This window comes from Rhinoraja longicauda, chromosome 2, assembly GCF_053455715.1.
Source record: "Rhinoraja longicauda isolate Sanriku21f chromosome 2, sRhiLon1.1, whole genome shotgun sequence".
In the NCBI taxonomy this organism is placed as follows: domain Eukaryota; kingdom Metazoa; phylum Chordata; class Chondrichthyes; order Rajiformes; family Arhynchobatidae; genus Rhinoraja; species Rhinoraja longicauda.
The window spans coordinates 51,331,064-51,348,857 of NC_135954.1; the positions used below are offsets into that span (position 1 = coordinate 51,331,064).

The 17,794-nt window shown below is 40.0% G+C and overlaps 1 protein-coding gene across 3 annotated transcripts; it reads left to right on the forward strand.

Annotated features, from left to right (window-relative positions):
• Nucleotides 1–403: 403 nt before the first annotated feature.
• On the forward strand, nucleotides 404–16,491 carry LOC144604527 (leukocyte elastase inhibitor-like). 3 transcript variants are annotated; one of them, XM_078419051.1, is made up of 8 exons: nucleotides 404–439; nucleotides 4,667–4,739; nucleotides 5,623–5,801; nucleotides 7,455–7,592; nucleotides 10,052–10,169; nucleotides 11,131–11,273; nucleotides 13,200–13,355; nucleotides 15,056–16,491. In XM_078419051.1, the coding sequence occupies exons 2-8, from the start codon at nucleotides 4,682–4,684 to the stop codon at nucleotides 15,461–15,463; spliced, it is 1,200 nt and encodes a 399-aa protein (XP_078275177.1). In that variant the 5' UTR covers nucleotides 404–439; nucleotides 4,667–4,681; the 3' UTR covers nucleotides 15,464–16,491. The 3 variants fall into 3 exon arrangements, with proteins under 3 accessions (XP_078275177.1, XP_078275187.1, XP_078275169.1); XM_078419061.1 differs by lacking the exon at nucleotides 404–439 and adding an exon at nucleotides 525–545; XM_078419043.1 differs by lacking the exon at nucleotides 404–439 and adding an exon at nucleotides 563–628.
• Nucleotides 16,492–17,794: the final 1,303 nt, after the last annotated feature.

The following is a 17,794-nucleotide window of genomic DNA, read 5'->3' on the forward strand; positions in this document are numbered from 1 at the left end:
TATATGAGGAAAGATTGGAAAGACTGGGCCTGACTGTGGGTGATTGAATTAACATTTTGTTCAAGATGGCCGCGCCGTTGTGTTTGGCTGCCTGCCACTGTATGTTTCTTTTTTTCCTGGTCAGATGTGCAGCACTTTGGTCAACGTGGGTTGTTTTTAAATGTGCTATACAAATAAATTGACTTGACTTGACTTGACTTGTATTTACTAGAGTTCAGAAAGGATGAAAGGGGATCTTGTAGAGACATATAAAATTATAAAAGGACTATTGTGCTGAATTTCACAATTTTTATTTCACATTACACGCCCTCAGAAATACTGCTTTTCGTTCCAGTATTCCCCCAGATGATCAGGTGGTACAACAGTGGTCAGATGACTTTTTTCTATAAAGGGGAGTGAACGGTTGCAGACTGCATCTGATGCTGTCGGCCGCTTGAGGGTGAGTATTCTTGCAGCTCCGCGGTTGTGTTTTCGCCTCAGTGCCCATTGCAACTGCAGCAGTGTCTGCTGAGCGAGGAATCGCGGGACGTGGCTTCGATGCTTTAGTAGGAATATTCCGTATTTTACAGAGGGGTCGATGACTGTTGAGACACGTGTTGTTTCTTCCAGAGGTTTTAGCACCATGTTGGTCCGTTCAATCTCCAGAGTATCTGAATCAAGTTTCATTAATGTTTTATCTAATCTTCTCGCCACGTAACCGGGTGGCCTGATTGAAACGATAAAAAATATGTTCGTGTATTTGGAACATTTGAGAATGTATTCACAGCCCAAAGCAAATTAGCACGAGTTTTTTTGGCAGCAGTACAGAGCTCAGACACTTGAACTAACTACTCTATGCCAGCAAATAATTCCTGATCTTTCAGTTTTTCTTGTAGCTCTATTGTTTTATCTACACTTTCTCTTGAGTTTGAACACAATATTCAGCTCTTAGTTTTTTTGTTGCTCTCCCTGATGTAATCGTGTATGGTGTGGTCTGCCTGGATAGTTCTTCCCTCCGCATATTGTCCGCTCCAATGCGAAATCTCCTGAAGGAAAGTGTTTCTCTGTTTTTCTTTACACCTGACAGTAAGAATTCAACGCCAACACCAGTACACAAGGAGGAACAAAGAACTACAGATACTGGTTTAAACCAAAGATGGACACACATTGCCGAAGCATCACTTATCCTTTTTCTCTTCAGAGTTGCTGCCTGACCCAAAGAGTTACTCGGAGAGTTTGTGTCTCTCACCAGTGTACAGGTCCCTGCTGCTGGGCGTGGTTCATTATGTTTCACTGACAGTTCTTGTTCGGTAGGTTCGGGGACACTTTCTGGGGACTTAGAGCAGGGAAATGTAGACTGGCATTCGACTGCAGGACTTAATGGCTCATACCTGGACTCGGGAAGAGATTTTTTTTTGGATGAAGCATTGAGGCCCTGTCTTCGGTCTGGATGAAATAAATCCCACAGTAGTGGCTCAAAATATAAAAGCTGTAAAATTATTCCCAGATTCCTGGCAAATCTTTATCATTTATCTTTATCGATCCTGACTACGGGTGCTGCACTGTAAGGAGTTTGTACGTTCTCCCCGTGACCTGCGTGGGTTTTCTCCGAGATCTTCGGTTTCCTCCCACACTCCAAAGACGTACAGGTATGTAGGTTAATTGGCTGGGTAAATGTAAAAATTGTCCCTAGTGGGTGTAGGATAGTGTTAATGTACGGGGATCACTGGGCGGCACGGACTTGGAGGGCCGAAAAGGCCTGTTTCCGGCTGTATATATATGATATGATGATATGATATTTGCTCAACATTATCAGATTATCTTAGTTGTAGTTTTAGTTTAAGAGATGCAGCGTGGAAACAGGCCCTTGGGGCCACTGAGTCCCCGCACATTAACACTATCCTCCACACACTAGGGACTATTTCACATTCATACCAAGCCAATTTTACAATTTATACCAAGCCAATTAACCTGTATGAAGATCTCGGCGAAAACCCATGCGGCCACGGGGAGAAGGTACAAACTCTGTACAGTCAATATCCGCAGTCGGATCGAACCCGGGTCTCTGGCACTGTCAGAGGCAACAACCAAAAATAGAGCGGACATTATTATCTTTGGCAACAACTGTAACACTGCCACCCACTGGGTTGTTATCTCATTGCTACATCTGGGAGCTTACTAAGTACAAATATCCCACACAACAGCAATGGGTGCACTTAAAAAGGATTTGGTTTTCTTTAAAGGTTTTCTTAAATTCTTTACATTTCTTTAAATTTCTGGTATATTCTGTAAAATACTTTATATGTAAGCATTTTATAAATGATTTTATGAAATTCTTGACTTTATGCAAGTTAGAGTAAAGGTACCAAGTAGAATTTTAAATGCTAGTTTAGAGGAAACAAAATTAGCCAGAAGAAGTGAGATTATGCTCACGAGTCTGAAAAGGGTCTCGACCTGAAACGTCACCCATTCCTTCCCTCCAGAGATGCTGCCTGTGCCGCTGAGTTACTCCAGCTTTTTGTGTCCATCTTTACAAAATCAATCTGTGGAACTAGTTGAAGATGGACACAAAATGCCAGAGTAACTCAACGGGTCAGCAGCATCTTTGGAGAAAAGGAATAGGTGACGTTTTGGGTCGAGATCCTTATTTAGACTGCAGAAAGATCTGAAGAAGGGTCTTGACTCAAACGTTACCCATTCCTTTTCTCCAGAGATACCACCTGACCCACTGAGTTGCTCCAATTTTTTGTGGCTATCTTTGGTGTAAACCAGCATCTTCAGTTCCTTCCTACATTGGAATTAGTTGGAGGAACGGGGTACTGATTGAGAATGATCAGCCATGATCACATTGAATGGTGGTGCTGGCTTGAAGGGCTCCTGCATCCAAGTACATGGATGGGAAAGGTTTAGAGGGATATGGTTCAAACCTGGGCAGGTGAGACTAGGTGGGGCACCTTGGTCAGCATGGGCAAGTTGGGCCAAAAACCCGGTTTCCATACTGTATGACTCTTGAGAGGTTGGCATCAAATCCTGAAGTCAGAGTTCAAGATTAACTGACAGGACTAACAGATACACAGGAAAGAAACACGCAGATAAGAGAGCAGGGTGTGGGGAATTGGCTTTTAATTAGGGAGGACAGTGGATGTTGTATACATGGATTTTAAAAGGCTTTTGATAAAGTCCCTCGTGGTAGGCTGATCCAGAAGATTAAGATGCACAGGATTCACAGTGACTTGGTTGTATGGATTTATTTATGGAAGACAGAGTTGTGGTGAAAGGAAGATATTCTGGCTAGAGGTCTGTGACCAGTGGAGTTCTGCAGGATTTGGGCTGGGACCTCTGCTGTTTATGATATATATATATAACTAATTTGAATGAAACTTGGATGAAAGGGTCCCCAGGACAAAGGTGGGTAAGGTGGTCCTAAAATTGTGACGCTATCGTGTGACGGGGGCACAAAAATACGGTAACATCACAAGGCAGCGGCAAATAAATATACAAATCTCAGACTTACAGAGAGTTATATAGTTAGTGATATTTAGTGATACGTAGATTATGAGAGGCATAGATCGGGTAGATGGTCAGAACCTTTTTCACAGGGTGGAAATGTGTAACACTAGAGGGCACAGCTATACGCTGAGAGGGTTAAAGTTTAATGGAGATGTTTGCACAGTGTTTGAGGGCCTGGAATCTGCTGATGGGTGGTGGTGGAGGCAGGTATGATAGTCTTTTTAGGCTTTTAGACACATGGAAGTACAAGGAATAGAGGGATATAGATCATGTGCAGGCAGATTAGATCTGTTTAACATGGCATCATGTTTGGTGCAAACATTGTTGGCTGAAGGCTCATTCCTGTGTTGTGCTGTTCTACGTTTCCAAGAAAGCTTCCTTAGTCGATCTGCAGAGGGCTGTACAAGAGAGGGTGCAACATTGCATTTTCTCAGGAAACAAAGTAGTGCAGGTAGCTGAAAGATCAGCTGAAAGATCAGTGGAGGGGCAGGTATTAAAGGAATAATTCTCATCTATTTTTGCTGTTGATAAGATCATAAGTGATAGGAGCAGCATTAGGCCCTTCAAGTCTACTTCGGCAGTCAATTATGGCTGATCTATCTCTCCCTCCTAATCCCATTCTCCTGCCTTCTTGATCTATCTCTCCCTCCTAATCCCATTCTCCTGGAAACTAAGGAATTGAATAAAGAAGGGTCTCGACCCGAAACGTCGCCCATTCCTTCTCTCCTGAGATGCTGCCTGACCTGCTGAGTTACTCCAGCATTTTGTGAATAAATACCTTCGATTTGTACCAGCATCTGCAGATATTTTCTTACATAATAGTTGTGGTATCTTAGATCATATACACATTATCAAAGAGGAGGTATGGAGATTTTGAAGGTCATTAAGGTAGATAAATCCCAAGAGCCTAAGGTAGATAAATCACCTTTTTTGCTCAGAGCAGTCGGTATCTGGAATGAGCTGCCAGGTGAACTGATGGAAATGGATGCAATTACAACTTTTAGGAGACATCTGGACAGGTATAAGCATTTGGTGAGAAGAGTTTACTAGTTTTGGGGCCAAATGCAGGAAATGGGATAAGGTGGGCCCAACGGCCTGTTTCCTCTGAATAGAGCCGGTATAGATCTATTCTACTGTGATTCTACTTCTCCAATACTATTTTGCTGTTCTTCCCCAGGGTCAACCATCTATCATGGCAAATCATCAGATACGTCAGTGTCAACAATCAGCAACTGACCAAATAGCTGATGGTAAGTCCCAATAAGTAATATCTATCCAAATTAATTTTGGCAAGTTTATTTCTTTAAAACATTTTTTTTGTGCACACTGGCTGTAGGTACACACATATTGGACCATATTAGTGGACTTACTGCTAGGGAGGAACAGGTCCTTGTAGATTGGACTGGGAGAATGCTTCTGTCCCCACTGATTACACAGTGCCACTGTAACACACAAGCAAAGCAGGCAGGACACTTACTCAGTGGATATGAGCTGCTCTGGAAGGATGTTTCCATTTTTGCCTCTGCCACCCACAGCTGTTCCGCAAACTCACCTATTCTCACCATTACCATTGCCACCATGAGGTCCCCAGTTTCCCAGTGTTATTGACTGACAACATGGTCAGTGACATTTCCTCAGAGCTCCTTTCTCTGGCCAAACCACATGGAAGAGTTAGCTGTGCAGTGGAGTCATCAAGCTTGATTATTGGGAATTTGAGTTCAAAGCGAGGCACTGTGTGCATCTACATGTCCAGGAGGCCATTGGGAGGAGTGTTGACCAGGGCCTCTGAAACTGTTGCCTAAGGGAAATGTCTGTCAGGGACAATCATTGTCCTGCAGTCTTTCAGTGCAGAGCCAGTATTGGATCTTTGTAAGGAATGTTGTTCTGACTAAATAGGGATAGGGACAGATGGTCACCCTTTCTCCCCCCCCCCCCCCCCTGCTATTTTTGTGAAGTAATAGTATTTTTCCTGTGTCTGCAGAGTAATTGATACTACCGTCTTCTTGCCACTGTCAAAGATTCAAACACAGTTTCGGAACGTACACATGGAACGTCAAAAAAGTGTTTTCTTGAAGGGGTTGAACAAATGGGCCAACTCCATACATAATGAATTGTTTTCCTCTTCTGTTCTAGATCTAATCCGTTTGGATCCTCTGGTTGCTGCAAATATACAGTTTGCTCTTGATCTGTTCAAGCACTTGGATGAACATAACAGAGATGGCAACATCTTTGTGTCTCCCTTTAGTATATCAGCTGCACTGGCCTTGGTGTACCTAGGTGCTAAAGAGAAGACAGCCACTCAGATGGCTCAGGTAGGTGCGGCCTTATGCTAACTTCAGAAGGTGTGTCCTGTTTTTGAACAACGGCAGCATGTTTGGTCATGTAACGATTTAGGATGGGGAGAAGCGGGGTTTTGTCTGTTGGATTGGAGCTGGAATGGTTTGTTATTTGCATGTTTCCATTCCTCGTGGTAATCAGCTACTTTAACCACAGGTGGCTATTGACATGAATAAGTCTTCTATTGACACTGCAACTATATTCTACTAAGCCATGTAATATGCAGTCTTTAGTATTTTTAGATTGCAGTAAAAAATAAACTTTTAGCTATTAATTTTTTTAAGCTTTTGTGAAAATAACATTATTATTGTGAGTCTGAACCTCTGTATCCCCAAGCTCCATTTTCACCATTGACACTATTGTCTTTATAGTGTGGTATTGTCCTTATAAAGTTATAGTTTCTATAATGCAAGGTTTCTAAGGAATGCATCTATCGCTTTATAGTAGAACTGATTGCATTTTGATTTAATGAAATAAAATAGAGAAAATGCTGGAAACATTCAGCATGTCGGGCTGCATCTATGGAAATATTTCAGATTGAAGATCCTTTTTCAGACTTGGAAATTGAGAAATGAAGTTAGTTTGAAATTGCAGAGAATCTGGCAGGAATGTGTCAGCACAAAGGAAATCTGTCTGACAGGGATGGGCCAAAGTTATCAATGGGATAAACTGTAGATGGGTGACCTCATCCATGGCTTATCCCCATGGCAATTGTGGCTTATGAGAATACACTTTATCCACAATTCTTATTTTCCTCGTTGTCCACAAGACCAAATAAAAGCATGAGAAAATAGAAGCAGGAGGAGGCCAATAGGCCCTTCAGGCCTTTCCCACCATTCAGTGTAATCAATGCTATTCCATGCTGCCCCAAATTCCACTTTTGGCCAGTTCCAATAACCCACAAATTACACTACAGTTGTAAAAGACGTTGGTGAAGCCACAGTTGGAGTACTGTGTTCAGTTTTAGTTACCCTGCTAGAGGAAAGATGCCATTAAGCTGGAAAGAGTGCAAAGAAGATTTACGAGGATGTTGCCAGGGCGGGAGGGGCTGAGCTATATAGAGAAGTTTAGTAGGGCAGGACTTAGCTCCTTGGAGCACAGGAGGCATGTAAAATCATGAGCAGAATAGATAGGGTGAATGCACAGCATCTTTAACCCAGAATAGGAGAATCAAAAGCAAATGATGTATGTTTAAAGTGAGTGGAGTAAGATACCTGAGGGGTAAGTTTTTTTACTTGGAGGGTGCTTGGTATATTAAATGAGCTGCTAGAGGAAGTAGTTGAGGCAGGTGCTACAACAGGATTTAAAAGACACGTCCAGATTTATGGATAGGAAAGGTTTACGAGTGGGTCAAACGTGGTGGCAAATTGCACTAGCTTAGATGGTGCAACTTGGTTGGCAGGGACAATTTGGCCGAATAGCCTGTTTTCATGCTGAATAACTACTCGAGTCTGGTGGTCCATATTCTCATAAAGCTAATGAAAAAGTAATAATGGTGAAATTGCTGTTTTTAACAATAAATTAACTATGTTCAATTCTGAAATGCATTGATAAGGTTCCCACTGTTTAGAACTGGAACCCGAAATACACTTCACTTCTTTTGATAATGTTAACTTTATCTCTCTTAGATGCTTGGCTTTGATGAAGTCAAAGACGTCCACTCAGAATTTCAAAAACTGCAGACTGAGTTAATCAGCCCGAAGGCAAAGTTTTCCTTGAACTTAGCCAATCGCCTCTTCGGGGAGAAGACTTACAAGTTCAATGCAGTTAGGTTTTGGTTTGGATAAGCTGCTCAATCTGTGTTTGTTAACCTGATCAAAAAGATTGGGTTAACACAAGCTCGATCCTCTTAAGATTTGGAAGGAATGTTCCTGCTTGGTTCAATGTTGAGGTGTCTTGAGAATGGTGAATGGTATCTACCCCAAAACAGTCTAATTGTTGAATAGCCCATTGCATCTAAGAATATCTTCCTTGTAATACGATTTTATCAGTTTTATCCTTATTTTCAACATAGATGAGGATCATTCAGCCCATTAGATTCATTCCAGTGCCCAGCATAGTGATCTTGTCAATCCCATTTCCTTCTCCTTATATTCTTTTCCTTCAATTTATTCTCTTGCATATATCTTTTATTTACCCTTGATTCTTTTTTTTCCACTCAACTACATCAAAGGATAACTTACAGTAGCCAAATAACCTACCAGCACATTTTTGGGACATTTAAGAAACCTAGGTACTTGAGATAAACCCACCTGGTCACAAGAAGACTGTATAACCTCCACACAAGCTGAACCCAATATTGTTTGAACAAGTCATTAGACCTGTGAGGCAACAGCACTAACTGCTGTATTACCAATGTAGCAGGTATAATTACTCTGTTTTTTCTTTGGTATATCTATATACTAAAACACTCGTTTGCTCTTGAACTACAGCCAAAACGGTACATGATAGCACGACAATTTTAGGCCCACCTTACTCACCCTTTGGTGCTAATGGAAGAAATTTCATTGAAATCGGTTATATTTTTTAAGTTATTCACATTTTAAAGTTTAAATCCATCTCCTCGGGAGGGGGGAAGAGAGGGTGCTGCACCAATGCAGGAGAGGTTTGGGCCCAACGGGTCCACTTGGTCTAGTTGATCAATAAAGTTTAAAGGTTTTAGACTCTGCAAGCTAAAGTCAGCCACTTTACCGGAATGCTGCCTGGATTAGGCAGTCTCAGCTTTTGGGTGAAGTTGGATAGACTTGGATGACTTTCTCTGGAGATGGGAGACTTAATAGAAGTATATAAAATGATGAGAGGCATAGATAGGTTAGACAGTCAGAACCTATTTCCCAGGGTGGAATGTTCAACACCAGAGGGCATAACTATAGGGTGTGAGGGAGAAAGTTTAGTGGAGTTGTGTGGGATACGTTTTTTTTTTACACAGAGTGTAATGGGAACCTGGAATACTTTGTCCAGGATGGTGATGGAGGTGGATACGAGAGGCTTTTGGATTTGGATTTCCACGCTGTATCTCTAAACCCTCTAAAGTAAACTAAACTAAGTTGTACATTTCAGGAGTACAATCTTTACGTTTTCAAGCTATAAACAAAGTTTAAAAAAAATTGAAGCAGTATGTTTGGAGAATTTGGTTTTCAGTATTGATTCTCAAAACTGTCAGCATTTTTGTTTGATGTGTCAGATGTCTAAAGACTGCCTGATTTGTAAAGGTTTGATCTTAGATCACATTTAACTGATATTTGGATAGATGCACAATTCAGAAATAGACTAATTTTGAAAATAAACCAGAAAGAATGTTATACATTAGAATTTTAATGGTTACCAAAACATCAGGATGAGTTATTAAATGTCATTGTTAATATCCATGGATCTCGTATACAATAATCACCTTTGCCTACCTTGGAATATTTGTGGGAACAATCTAATCCTTTAACATTAATTACATATCCCTACTGGAGAGGGAGATAGATCCAGTGTATCAGAGTTCAGCACGGGTTTCATGTTGGAAGCCAGAGTATAGCTTGCAACAAGGATAGCAAACTTATTTGGTGGTCTTCCTGAGATGGGTTCTGCTCTGCTAAATGGGATGGACTCCTTGTGTGTTCTCGAGGGAATGAGTTTGAAGTCATGCTGAACTTAAATGTTTTTTCTCCGAAGCGAAGGATCGTCTGCAAAGGGAACGCCCAATAAAATTGCATTTCAACTGACAGATTTTAACTTGCTTGCAGTTGACTTTCTGTGAGAAGGAGGAATGGGTACTAGAATTCATTAATGTTGCCTTGCCTAGCAGATCTCATACTAAACTTAAATAAGGTCTATTTATTTCAGAATTATCTTCAGACGACCTTCCCAGAATATTTTTTTTAACATCATTCCAATTTAGAAATTTTGAAATTAACACAGAACATTTTAATAGATTTTCTATCAGCAAATGAGCTGAATGCAATGCAACTGTTACGTAGATTTAAAGAATCAAAGATAGTAAGGAAATCAAGAAATTTAAGCAGATAATTTTAATTCGGGAACTGGAAGTTATTTAAACATGATTATTTTGCAGTAATTCAATCTCTCATTCTGGACATTAGGTCAATTGAGTGTGGCTATCAAGTTATCCTTGTCTTGGAATAGTATTATGAATAATGTAATCATTTTTTAAAGCAATCTGATTATTTTAATCTCTTCCCACTGATATTAAAAACATCTGTTCTATGTAATCCTTCAGGATTTTCTTGCCGCTTCTCAGAAACATTATCAGGCAGCCCTGGGTGCTGTTGATTTTCTTAAAGCAGCAGAGAACGCTCGACAAGAGATCAACACATGGACTGAAGAACAGACTGCAGGTGAGCAGTGCTGAACAATTCTTCCCAGGGTTTACACAGAAAATTTTCAGCTCTACGTATTCAACCTTCAGAATGAGGGATATTTCCCAAAAGTGATAGGCACACTAATCAGAGCCTTAAGTGCGATACTGATTAGTCAATCATCCCTTCTGAAATATCCTTGAGTTGTAGAGTCATGGAGCTCTAGAGCACAGAAACAGGCTCTTCAGGCTACCGTGTCCTTGACGTTCAAGTTGACAAACTGGGCTTGTCCTATTTGCCTGCATGTGGTCGATAACCCTCCAAATCCTTCCTATCCATATAACTGACCAAATGTCTTTTAAAAGTTGTAAATTGTATTCATTTCTGTAGATTCCTTGGCAAATCATTCCAGATATGGACTACCCTCGGAATGAAAACATTGTCCCTGAGATCTCTCATGCATCTCTCCTGCCTTAAGCCTATGCTCTCTAGTTTTAAAATCCTTTATCCTGGGAAAAAAATACTGTGAGCATTCACTTTATCTGGTACCAGAATAAGGTCACCGCTCGGCCTTCTATGCTGAGCCTATCCAAACATTTCCCTATAATTTAAGTCCGCAAGCATTCCCAAGAAATAAAGTCCTAGCCTGCTTAACCTTTCCCTGGAGCTCAGGCCCAGTCATGGCAACTGTAAATATTCTCTTCACTCTCCATCATGACAACATCTTTCCTATAACATGATGCGCAAAACTGAGCGCAATACTCTAAATGTGGCCTCACTGATGTCTTGCACAACAGTAACATGACCTTGCAACTTCTATACTCAGTTTGTTGTGTCTAGTTTAGTGTCAAGTGTTGTTTTGACAACATAAAGATTTCTTGTGTATCTGTTAAACCTCTGATTTACGAAAAAAAAATTGTGGTTGTTGCCATTCATTGGCTATTTAATTTTTTATTTAATCCATGGTCTATATGTATGCATGCCTTTTGTTTGTTTTCAGGAAAAATCCAAAATTTATTGGTGAAAGGTGTTGTTGGCTCTGACACAATGCTTGTCCTTGTGAATGCCATTTATTTTAAGGCAAAATGGAAAGATACATTTAAGAAAGAAGATTCGTTCACTGGAAAATTCAAGTTAAACCAGGTAAAGAACGATGGGTTAAAATTATCAATTATTATGAATAATAATATCAATTGCTTGATTCACTATATCATCAAGGCAGACTTGAAAATGCAACAGAATGGCACTGTAATGGCAACTTCAAGTCCTCCCCAATAAAGTCCTCTCCGCTTGCCACCACTTCACAGAGTGAAGTGATCGATCTTGACGCAAACCAACGAAGAGATTTCCAAACGTATTTTCAGTTTAATTAGTCGTTTATTGAAGGTAATACAAATATCTCTCTAAGCTTTTCAATTCTTCGTTGGAAATCTCTTCGTTGGTTTGCGTCAAGATCGATCACTTCACTCTGTGAAGTGGTGGCAAGCGGAGAGGACTTTATTGGGGAGGACTTGAAGTTGCCATTACAGTGCCATTCTGTTGCATTTTCAAGTCTCAGGTCTGGTAAGAACTATATCTCACCAAGCTCCTCTGTGCCTGCCCCTCCCATCTCTGCATTTCCAGATCTAGCATTTGGTTCGGGCTCCTTCCAGTCCATTATGCCCATATATGTATTCATCTCACAACAACCCCCTAGTGTCCAAAAGTAATACAGCACGATACCAAATAATATAATATGCTAAACAGCTGGAACAAATACAAATGGCACTTACAGGCACTCTCCTGCGAAATACACGGTATACATTTCTGCCCTTTGGAATTATTCCTACTGTGTGGAAAAATGTTGCCCCTCGGGTTCCTATTAAATCTTTTCCCTCTCATCTTAAACCCATGTTCTCTGGTTCTTAATTCCCTTACTCTATGCATTTACCCTATTTCTTCACCTCGTCCTTCTGCACTCCAAAGGAATAAAATCCTACCGTGCTCAAACTCTCCCTGTCGCTCAAGCCCTGGCAACATCCTCTTAAATCTTCTCTGCACTCTCTCCACCTTAATATCATTTTTGTATTAGAGCGACCATACTTGAACACAATACTCCAAATATGGCCTCACCAACTTGTACAACTGTAACCTAACATCCCAATTTCTATACTCAGTACCCTGACTGACGATGGCCAATGTGCCAAAAGATTTCTTGGCCATCCTATATACCTGCAATGCCTCTTTCAAAGAACTATGTACTTGCACTCCTAGAACCCCCTGCTCTGCAACATTCCCAAGAACCCTGATTCACTGTAAACACAATGCTCTGCTTTGACTTCCCAAATTGCCTTCCTGTTCTTGCCATCAAAATGTATAACCTCAAATTTATCCACATTATACTGCATCTGCCATGCATCTGTCCACTCACCCAACCTATCCAAGTCACCCTGCAGCCTCATAGCATCCTCATCGCAGCTCACACTGATTGTTGGGCAGGTTTCCCAGATTCTTGCCTCAGCGAATCTACTTTTGAATAGCAATATCTTGGTCCCTGTACCAATTCCATCAACTTTGTGGATGGGTGGTGCTGTTGAGGGATAAAATTCATTCTTACAAAATGCTGGAAATGTTGACATTTGGCTAAAGCCTGTAAAACAATGTTTCTAAACATCCCTGACATTCTGAAACATTCAAAATGTATCTTAAAGGAACCAAATGTCAATATTTACATTGAAATAAAAATAAACAGTTCAACAAATTAAGAACTGTAAGTTATGTAATGTTTGATCTCTCTGATCTTTTCTCTATTCAAGTGAATGGAGTGGTTACTCTAGATGTACCTTGGCCCAGGATTGTTGGCCAGGTTTCCCAGATTCCTGCCCTTTCACTGCGTTTAACATGGAGATTTCAAACATAGATCATCAGCAATTCTGCAACTCCTGTCAGGAGAGCCCGTTCATTTGTACACACGAGCAGAAGGCACACGGGTTCCTGATATGTGTGCGGAGAAAGTGCGTTCTGTATTACTTGTTTACCTGGCTACTGGTGCTCCACAAATTTGCTAATAGTGTCTAATTCTATTTGTAGAATTTAAATAAAGATTTGGAAATGATGCAGCAAACTGGAGGTTTTCCTTACTTTCACAATCGTGAATTTGCGTTCAAAATCATTGAGCTCCCGTATGTTCAGGATGAACTCAGTATGATCATCTTACTGCCAGATGACGACAATGGACTTGAAACTGTAAGTGGGATGTTATAACGTGAACTATTGTTTCAAGGTAGCTGTTCAAAAAAAATGAATTCAACATTCTTCTAAAAATAAATTCACACAATTGTCTTCAATGATTTAATGTTATTAAATTCTCAGCTGAGTTATTTGAGAATATATATTCCCTTCTGCCATCAGACAGGTAAAGAGTTTCTGCCTGGAAATTGGACTTTAGAGTCATACAGCTCATCGATGCCAACCAAGGTGCCCCATGAAAGATACCCAAATTTGCCTGTGTTCAGCCCATATACCTCCCTAAACCTTTCCTATCCTTGTACTTGTCAAAAAGTCTTTTAAATGCTGTGATATTGTAGTATCTGACTTGACAACCTCACAAGACAGCCCATTCAATAAACCCTTACTCTCTGAGTGAAATAGTTGATCCTCGGGTTCGTATTAAATCTTGCCCCTCTCACCTTGGACATATGTCCTCCTGGTTTGCATTCCCCTACCCTGGATAAAAGACTCTGTACATTCACCTGATGTATTCCCCTCATGATCTCTTACACCTCTCTAATATCACCCCTCAGCCTCCTGTGCACCAAAGAAAAAGTCCTGCCCTACCCAATGTCTCCCTATATCGCAGGCCGTTGAGTCCTGGCAACATCCTCATTAATCCGCACTCTTTCCAGTTATGTGCAATTTTGCAGTGAAGTACTGAATTACAAAATTTATACTTTAGGATATAAACTCAACATATGCCTTTGAAAGATATTGGCTTCTTCTCAGATATGTCATTCAGTTTTTGATGCATATAAATTATGTTAATGTATTCATACGACCTGTAGATATAGAATAGAGAAGTGTACATTACAAGAAAAGATTCTTTGGACCACAAAGTCTTTGCTGAACATGATGCCTCTCTAATATGCCTAAATATAGTCAATGTCAAGATTGAGGTACAGAGTGACCTTGTGGTCCAAGTCTACAGCTTCCTAATCACCTGCTTGAGTTCTTTCCTACTCATTTTATATTCTGCATAAGCCCCTTCTTAAATCTAACATGCACTTCCTTTTTCTTCCTGACCAAGTCTATAATCTCCTTGGCCATCCACTGTTCCCTTTACCTTGCTATCCTTATCCCTCCTCCTTACTGGAACATGCTGATCTTGCACTTTCATCAGCTGGTCTTTCAACAACACCCTCATGTTATCAGAGGACTTGCCAACAACCACTGCTCTCAATCGACCTATTTAGCTCCTGCCTGTTGACATTGTAATCTGCCTTGCTTCAATTAAGTACGTTGCCCCAACATCCAGACCTGTCCCTATTCAAAATAATCTTAAAATTTATGTCGCTGTGGTCACTGTCCTCAGATTATTTTTCCACTGCAACACCAGTCACCTGGCCAGGATCATTTTCCAAAGCTCATGGTTGCGCCATCTGGTGGTGATATATAGTCAAGCAAATTATCCGTACAGCGTCAGGGAACTAATTGGACGTAAACTGCAGCATTCAGTTTATTAATGCCCATTAATTTTTAGATTTTTTTTCTGCTTTTTCAGTTGCTTTGTGGTAGTACTTTGAGTTAAATATATCTTGAAGTCTCAGGTCAGTGATAACAGAGACACAGAATATCTTGATTTTGTATCATTTGATATTACCTTGATTTACTTTTTCTGAAGAAAGTTTGATGGCTGGATTATTTAATGTTCTGCTTTTTCTTATGTTTAGCTTCAGAGAAGTTTCACTCTTAATCGTCTGAGAAATTGGACCAACCCAAAGAACATGAACACAACATCTGTTCAAGTCACTCTACCCAAATTCAAGCTGCAGGAGAAATATGATCTTTCAACAATCCTCCCCAATTTGGGGATGGTGGATGCTTTCGATGGCAGCAAAGCCAACTTCTCAGGAATGAGTGCTGGAAAAAAATTGTCAGTGTCAAAAGTAATTCATCAGTCCTTTGTTGAAGTTAATGAGGAAGGCACTGAAGCAGCAGCTGCAACAGCAGTCACCATGGTTCTGACATCTGCAATGATATCCCCAGAAGAATTTAGGGCTGATCATCCATTCCTGTTTTTCATCCGCCACGCAAAGACACAGAGCATTTTATTTTATGGAAGGCTAACCTCTCCTTAAATGCAATGCCTTGTCAGTCAATTAATTTCATAACAATTTTGTCAATATCTACAATTGTAAGTTTGATAGATTGGTCATTGGAACTTTTTTATAATCTGAATGATTTCCAAGGATTTACTTGGAACTTAAAATGTTCATGGTGGTTGAGAAGTGGGGTAGAATTTAGTCAAATTTACGCATTGATTTTTATCATATTAGCATTCATTATAATGTTATCATTGTACTCTTAACTGGTGAGGGAATAGAAATTAGATGATATCAAGTCATTTTGTAAAATGAGGGGCCTATTGAAAAGAGGGGCCCTCTTGAGGAGTTTGTCTCATGTTAAAAATTTGTAATCCATTAGTCAAGGCCATGAAAGTTACAAATTTGTTACCACTAAAGTGCGATAGAAGTAGACAATGGGCTGTAGAACTTTTGATCACCATCCCACCTCGTTTATCAGTACTCTTGCCAAAACATGTTAATTTGTCCACTTGGAGACACAGGCCTCTCCCCTACCCCATTAAACCATTTCGCTGTCTTGTTGAAATTATCATTTGTGCATCTGAAGGGTTTTGCCTCAGAATTTAAACTGGTAAATAACACTTGTTGATTTCAATCTGATTTTTGAACCAGTTTAGATCCATTTCCCTCATCCTGTTAATCTTAAGTGGTCTTCCAAGTTGATCTTTTGTTCTCTTATCTATCTGGCGGGTTTTGGGACACTTTGTTTCCAAGTTAAAATAAAATCATTAATGTAGAGCATGTGAAGTGTAGTAACATGAATTCAATAAATACATTACAGGAGTGGGCATTGAGAGTAGAGGATTTAGCCCAGGAGACAACTTTAATGCCAAAGCTTTTGATAAATCTGTTAGAAGCTGTTTTTTTCATTTCCTACAATTACCTACTTTAGCTTGATACTGAAGTAATTGTTCTCAAGTTTGTTATATTTGCCTTTCCAACAATTATGAACACAATGCTTTCAGCCACCTTTATGGTGTGTTTGTTACAAAAATAAAAGTTCAGAGCAATTTGTTTATTCACTGTGGATGTTGTAAGCTTCTTTCAAACCAGGTGAATGCATTGGTTGGCTTTTCAACCAAGTGGCTTTCGTATCACAATAGAGAGAAGGCGTAATACCACTAACTTAAGACAACAAAAAAATTAATGAGGAACTTGGATATGTGGTAGTACTTTACAATACCAGTAATATGCCTTTCCAAAGTTTTGTGGAAGAGAAGGAGAGATGGAATGCCAATGAACATTACATCGGAATAAGAATGTGGCTTGGGAATTGGATACCTATATGATTCATCTTTTGTAGAGAACTTCAGCAGAAAGTAGAGTGGCATTGAGAATAGGGAAAGTTCATGTAAAATTGGAATTCAAACCAGAGCCCAAGGAAACAAGAGATCGGGTACAGAGAAAGTCAATATGGCCGCAGAAGCTAAACCTACAGGGGAACACATGCAAACTGCTTCCAAACTTCATCAAACTTGATGACCTGAAGATACATTTTAGAAGCAGAGAGCCAAGTACTAATGCTTATGTTTAACAACATCCACAATTAATTTATTTTAGGCAGCTGCTAAAGATGGGATCAAATTAACATTTTGGCCACATCTTGGATAGGTGGCGCCAGGATTTTTTTCAGAGGTGTATACGTATTACTGTAAGTTATCTATAGCATGCCCATGTAACACAAAAAGCCACACAACAGTAATTTATCATCTTTATAGCATTCACTTTAGATTGACTACAAGTTCCTTCCACATCTGGATTCAATTTTACAAATTGCTCCAGCCCCTTTTTTGACTCTCCTGTGCCCTTCATTGCATCTGCCCATCTCCACTCATGACTTCCTTCCTTTTCTTGAAACTTCTTAAACAAAAATAATCAGATATATGACAACCAATTATTAATGGTAAATACAGATTTTCCGAAGCCTTGACAACGTTATCACTAGTCTGTCTTCTTGGAAATTCAACATTTGGTGCAACAAAAGCTTTTCACTGTACCTTGCACAAACATTTTAGACTCTCGGCTTATACTTTTAAAATGTAATTGCTTGGTACATATCTGTATGATTAATTTCCCCTCAAGGTTTAAAAATAAACTCCCTAACTTCCTTAACATGTAGCGGCCTCCGCTGTGATGGTGCAGATTTATGCTCTTAGTTTGAGGTGAGCTGCTTCGGGAAAAACCAATGTAGAGGATGAGGTTCATTTAGGAAGGGCAATGGTTTGGAAGCCAGACAACGTAGGGTAAGTGCTTTCACATTCCAGCCCAGAGGCTTAGTGTCACAACAAATAACCACCTCTCCATTTTGTCCATGTTTGAGGATTC